This window comes from Sinocyclocheilus anshuiensis, unplaced genomic scaffold (assembly GCF_001515605.1).
Source record: "Sinocyclocheilus anshuiensis isolate Anshui unplaced genomic scaffold, SAMN03320099.WGS_v1.1 scaffold3132, whole genome shotgun sequence".
Classification (NCBI taxonomy): Eukaryota; Metazoa; Chordata; class Actinopteri; order Cypriniformes; family Cyprinidae; genus Sinocyclocheilus; species Sinocyclocheilus anshuiensis.
In genome coordinates this window covers 584575-591343 of record NW_015554059.1, presented here as the reverse complement: position 1 = coordinate 591343, position 6769 = coordinate 584575, and the positions used below count along the sequence as shown (strand labels likewise).

General features: G+C 35.8%; 1 protein-coding gene across 1 annotated transcript in view; it reads right to left on the bottom strand.

Annotated features, from left to right (window-relative positions):
- Positions 1–276: 276 nt before the first annotated feature.
- LOC107668530 (calcium permeable stress-gated cation channel 1-like) overlaps positions 277–6769 on the bottom strand; it is a 40092-nt gene continuing 33599 nt past the window's right edge. Inside the window, exons 6-13 of the mRNA XM_016460435.1 lie at positions 5792–5934; positions 3470–3521; positions 3246–3354; positions 1948–2021; positions 1718–1798; positions 1501–1621; positions 1185–1318; positions 277–403 (exon numbers count right to left, since the gene is read on the bottom strand). Coding sequence (XP_016315921.1) covers positions 277–403; positions 1185–1318; positions 1501–1621; positions 1718–1798; positions 1948–2021; positions 3246–3354; positions 3470–3521; positions 5792–5934 — 841 coding nt within the window. The remainder of the gene's footprint in view (positions 404–1184; positions 1319–1500; positions 1622–1717; positions 1799–1947; positions 2022–3245; positions 3355–3469; positions 3522–5791; positions 5935–6769) is intronic.

The window sequence follows — 6769 nt, the reverse complement described above, 5'->3', positions numbered from 1 at the left end:
TAATGGCTTTCACAGTGGCTGTCTAGGCACACACTCAGATTGAGACTTAATTAATCCAATTTCATCTCTCAAATCCAAGCGTAATGGCCTGGAACAAAGCATGTCATGAAAAATATATATGACTTCAGCTTGCAGATCACTGTATACTTAAAAAACGTTAAATAAAACATCATATAAAAACATAATAAATCCAGATCGTTGAAAAGGAATAACCTCCCTGCGGTTATTTCTATACTTTTTTCTGTTTCAAGATATAGATGTGGCTATCGTTTCGACTCACCAGATGATGTCATTAGGGGCCGGGGCGTAAGAAACACCCCACTGATGGGACCGCACCACTGTGGTAATGCTGGACTGCTGGGGTCTGTGGCGGCACCGAACTCGGCCGTAGTCTTTCACAATACTACAGAAACATAAGCACAGAGTTTAAAAGAGGTGCATGTATTTCAGCAATAAGGTATGTGAGAAGGTTGCGAATATATAGTGTGAATATAGACTAGACTACTGAATTACTATAATGTGGTTTTTAACAAACTGTACTGACCGATCAAAAGTCAGGACCAGAATGAACTGTTATAAACTTATATATAAAGCTTATATATAAAGCTATATAGTTTATTATGTTATATGGTATAAAGGCTGTTATTGGATGCAAAGGTTTGGTAAAAAGGAGTTTAAAATACAACATTTCCTTGAATTAAAGCTTTGGTTTATCATATTTGTACAGTATGTGCATTGATCAGTATTTATATATACTTGGATTAAACCACTCATTTCAAATGGATTCATTTTATGATATCTTCATGAACTTTTTGAAGTGTGAAAATTTTGGTGGACTGGACATTCAATGAAGGGACAGAAATCCCTAATTTTTAGACGTTTTGAAGATGAACAATAATCTTATGGGTTTGGAACGCCATGAGGGTGAGTTTTTATCCACAAAACTTACACTGTTTTGGTAAAATAATTAACATTTTGCAAATTCTGAAAGGGGGATGTAAACTTTTGACCTCAACTGTAACTCTCAGCAAATGTGCTTCATGTTAATACATTACCTTTTTATTAAAAATACTTTCATATTCTTAAATGTAGGTACTCATTCCTATGCTTACAGTATCTCTGGACGAATGATACTTATTCTCAGTAATCACCTCAATAATCAGCTATTTATCCATGTGACTTACACGGCAGTCATTCTCTCATCTCTGAAGGTAACAAAGGCAATGCCCAGCCTCTTCATAGAGATACGGTTCTTCTCTGCATTAAACTCATCTGTCAGTTTCTCCTCCAGTTCACTGTAATACTGCTCCGCATCCACCTGACAAAAAGACAATGATATAAAACAGAGCAGTTCATGACTGACAGTTGGTGTACAGTGGTCTCCAGTGGCCAACATGAGGAGGTGCAGTACCAGCCACACGGCCATTCTATAGGTATACAATTTGTGCACACAAATATATCCATTCTGACAACTATAATGATTGTGTGAGGGACATTTACCTGTTCAAAGCCACATATATCACAGCAGAAGATCTGTGCACAGGGGTGAGACTTTATCATGATCCTGCCTTCCTTCTGAGCTTTGGTTGTGAAGTACAGCCTTCCTTTCATTGCTTTTCGCCTGATATATAGTTTTAATATGGTTTAATTATTTAATTATGCATTATTTTTGAGACTCAGCTCTATGGCATGCAGGAGATATGCAAACGCAAATGACCTTTCTGAGTCCAGCTTCATTAGTTTTTGTACATCAAAGCAGAACCGGATGTCTGTGACGGTGCAGCTAGGGTAGGCTTCACTGTTTGGAGATAGAAGAGACATTGGCTTTTAAATAAGTGAAAAATGAATGCCCTCAGTTGTGTTGACATTTAATATCTGATATGCCGAAGTATGGAGATCAAGCACTAGTTGTAATCTGTGGATAACAGATCTGTGCTCTTTACTCACTGCAGGTGTTTGGTGATCAGTCCGGGATCAGAGATTTCTCTGGGAACTGAAGTTATCATTAGAGTTCTGGCCACCTGCAGTAATAATAAATCAAAGTTGTTGTTTGTTTTTTTCTGAGTGGTGAACACTACACATTTAAAAAAAATAAAGGTTCTTTCTTTGCATATATGGTTCCATGAAGAACCTTTAAAATCCAGGGAAACTTTTAAGTGCACAAAAGATTCTTTATTGTTGAAAAAAGGTTTTAAAAAGTATTTCACACTAAGAAAAAAAGTGTTTTTAATGCAAAAGAGTGAAAAATTTAAGGGGGTCTGAATACTTTCCGTACCCACTGTATATATATACTAAATATATCCCATACTTTACTATATATATAAGTAATTATACATCATATTATGGCAGTATATTTAATTTTAATTGAGATTTAAAATAAAATAACATAATAAACAAAACAAAACAAAACAAAATAAAATAAAATAAAATACTCATTGTCCAGACTGTCACAAAGCAAGGCCAGACACAACAGGTAAGTGCAAATCAGGATGGTTTATTGACTGGGTAAGGGGATGACTGGAATAGGTGAGTAAAAGGCAGGTGAGTGTAAACACAGTGAATGGTTCCAGGGTGCTTATCTGAGTTCTGATGGTGAGGATCGGATGCCGGTTACGTTGGAGATCGTGGAACAGTTTCCAAGGAGTCGTTGGAGGATCGCGGGAGGAACAGCAGGTAATTCGTTCTAGGAGAATTTGGCAGAGAGAGTCCAGAGCAGTTCGTAGGAGTGAACGGTAGACCGGACAGTGAGTGACTGTGCTGTGTGTGTATTTGTAGTGTGGCTTGATTGGTGACAGCAGGTGCGGGGGATCAGAACTCAGGTGACTGTGATCGGGTAATTATCCTGGATGGTGACTGAAGTGACTGTGATGAATCCCTGACACAGACAGGCTGATTTCCATTATTGTATTACCTTATAAAGAATCTAATGAGAATCACTAAGAATAATGAGAATTGCAAACAAACAAACATTAAACATCTGAATGCATTGATGAAATAAGAAATATGCTTAACTGTAATGAAAGCACATCACAATCTCCCCAAAAATCTAATGGCTTTATATATTTATATAAAAATAAAATTGAATTCTAAATTATATGTAAATATAAAAAATAAAGCATATTGTAAACCTGAACATTTTTCATGAGATGCACTCAGTCAGCTTGCAAGCACTGTTGAAAAGCAGTGCCACTTATGGACCAGAAATGAGGTGTAATAACCCATGAACATGAATACAGCTCACCAACCTTCTCATCTTCTCTGTATTCCAGTCGTGAGGAATGATGGGCCATGCACAGTACTGTGATCACAAAATACAGCAGAGCAAAGATGCTGTGCAGCCACAGAAATGCATTCCTAATGCACAAAGAAAAGAGAGTTATTAAAATCGTGCCAACAACTTCATAAATATGTACATACTCAACAAGGTTATGCTTTTCAGGTCTACATTCATCATAAAAAACAAACTTACTGTGCAGGAACATTAACCACTGTTGTTCGGCCGAAATTCTGTGGGCTATCTCCTGAAAAGCATAGAAAGAAACAACTTGTGTAACATTTAATGCACTTCTCACATACCAGTGTCAAAAATAAAAGTCTGAAAGTAATTTGAGGCCTGTGTGGTACAGTGCAAACTGAATGTGGAATAAAAAAAAACCTCTCTACACCCTAATCATTACGCTTTGGGTTTGGCTGCCATGACAAATTTGTGAATGTGCCAGTTTATTTCACAAATACAGTGTCAAATGGTTGCATAGAGATGACAGTAAGCGTCAAAACCCCCACCCTGTTTTAACCAGCCGGCCCCGAAACTGCACCACAAACTGGTCTACCACACATCCACATTGAACGCTTTTAGAGAGCCACAGTAAACTTCTGCCACCAAGGTTGTATGAAAGTCATATGAAAAGCTTATTGCAGGTTTGAAAACAACAAGAGGTAAAGCCGGTGGCTTTTCACAATGCTCTTCTTGTGGCGTGGACAGTCAAGGCCATTCCCATATTTAACTTGGCCCGTCTAACCCTCCATTGTGCAACCCAACCATCTCCAAACACTGTAGGGTGGTCTGAATTATGTTTTTCCACATGTCCACTAATGGAGGGTTAAGACTGAGCGCTTCTACATCTTCAAGAGTTTTCCCAGGCTTTTCCTAGAGTCATTCATCGACAGGCCCACACGGAATCTGCATCCTCAAAACCATACACAAATGTTACACATTCTCCCAGCTTTGTGCCTTATTGTAGAACTCTCAGCAACATTTAATGCATTTTAGCATGTTAAAATACATTCTGCAGATTTCTCCAATTCCCTCCAAGTCAATACAGAAAATGCACATTGCCATCAAAAGTTTGGGGTGGGTCAGACTTGTTGTTTTTGTCTCTTATGTTGACCAAAAACACAATAAAAACATATACTGATATAATGAAGTATCATTAGGATTTAAAATAACTGTTTTCTATTTTAAACTTACATTTTAAAATGTAATTTATTCCTGTGATGGCAAAGCTGAATTTTCAGCATCATTAGCCCAGTCTCCAGTGTCACATGATCTGTCAGAAATCATTGTAATATGCTGATTTGGTGCTCAAGACAGGTTTCTTCTTAGTATTAAAGTTGAAAACAGTTATATTTTTTTCTGGACAACAGGCTTCAGGATTCTTTGAGGAACAGAAAGTTCAAAAGAACAGCATTTATTCAAAATACAGTAGACGTCTTACTGACCTCAAACCTTTGAACAGTAGTGCATTTATGGAAAAAAAACTCTGCACAAGCTGACTTACTGTCACTTTAAAAAAAAAAAAATAATAATTTAATTATGGCCTAATATTATACAATTTATGGAGAAAGTGAGGAGGAAAATTATTTATTGGGAGATTGTCACATACTGTGGATCATTATGTTTGTCGCACATGCACTAACCAGTAAGCCACGGTTGACACAAAAGATTTTTGGGATAACAAAACATCTCACTCACTGATATATTTAAGGATAAGTGTGTTAATTAAGGTTCATTTCTATATCAGTAGCAGCAAACAAAAATAATTAGTTTTCGTGTCTGTAATTATTCAGCCAAACAGGTAGTTCCACCCCAAACTCACACCACTGCTGAGCAAAAAGATGCTGGACTGCTCAAACAAAAAGAACAATGCATATGTTCGGAATAGCATGCTACCTACTATTCTACTACATAAACTGTACACAATATACTAGGTTTGCCAACAAGTATAAAGTATAGAACATTTCCAGTGTTATGAATGAGCTAAAATGCAACCATATCTGCCTTGAATTTTTTTTTTCAAATGTTAAGATATTTTTGCACAAAACTGTATTTAAAATAACGATTTAGATAACAGATGTACCCCTCTTGCTGAATTAAACATTTCACATAATAAAATAATGTGACAAAGATTATTTAAAGTCTTAAAAAGTCTTAAAGATTTTAAGAAAGTATTTAATTTTTACATTTTATTTTCCTTTTAGAATGTGCTTTAGATAAATTTCAGAGTATGCCATCCATGCATTTTTAGCATTTCAAGAGAGTCATTTCTATCTAAGAGTGAAACTCTAATACTCTAACAATCTGTCAAAACTAATTAATGAGATTATTCTAATAAGTCTTTTTTAGGTGCAAGCACACTGATGAATTAAGATGTAGTGTTGATGTAATGTTGTTTTAAAGTTTAATGCCTTTTCCTGGATACCAAACGTGTTGTGTCTGTTGTCATGAATCCTTTATGGCTGAGCATTACTAGAGCAAACAGTAACCAAGCAGTTATGGATCTAGTGGAGGTACCTAGGAGGTTTCCAGAGAGGTTGACAGGCAAGATGATGGTGAGCGACAGCAAACACACCACCGTCATGAGCAGAATAATATGACGCTGGAAAGACAGGTATGTGATCGCGTCAATGCCACATTTACTGCGGATCTCTTCATCCCTATGGGAAGAAAAAAAGTCTTTATTAAGTAAATATTTGCAATTGCATTTTTTTTTTCATTTGGCAGACACTTTTATCCAAACCAGTATCAGTATACAGGTCAACAACTTAATGCACATTTTTAAAATCTTATCCATTTGCTTATACAAAAATACAAACAACATGCAATTCAAACATACAAATCATTTAAAAAAATCATTTTTAACCTTCAAATGTCCTAATATTGCAATGAAGATAAAAGCCAAGCAATTAAGAAAGAAAGAAAGAAAGAAAGAAAGAAAGAAAGAAAGAAAGAAAGAAAGAAAGAAAGAAATCATTCGTTTTTTGATTTAATATTGAAAGTAGAAAAATGAGAAAACGGCTCCTTTTTCGTTTTTTTGTTTTTTTTTCCAAGAAACGAAAAACAAAAATTCAGCTTAAATTTTTTTTTTTCGTTCATGGGTGGACAAATGAATAAACAGCTTGAACATTCGATTTCTACACATGGGCGGGAATTAAACGCCCCTTTCTGCTGAAACGCAGCCCTGAAGAAGGCACGGTTTGATCTTCGGCTGACCAATCAGCAGAAAGGGGCATTTAATTCCCACCCACATGTAGAAATCGAAAATTTAAGCTGAATTCTCGTTTTTAATTTTTTGGAAAAAAAAACAAAAAAACGAAAAAGGAGCCATTTTCTAATTTTTCTACTTTCAATATTAAATCAAAAAACGAATGATCGAATGATACACGGATTTGGCATCTTCTGTTATTGTGGTTCAACCAACATGCAGAAACAAACGAAAACTGAACCAAAACAAAACAAAACAAAGCAAAACAAAACAAAACAAAACAAAAC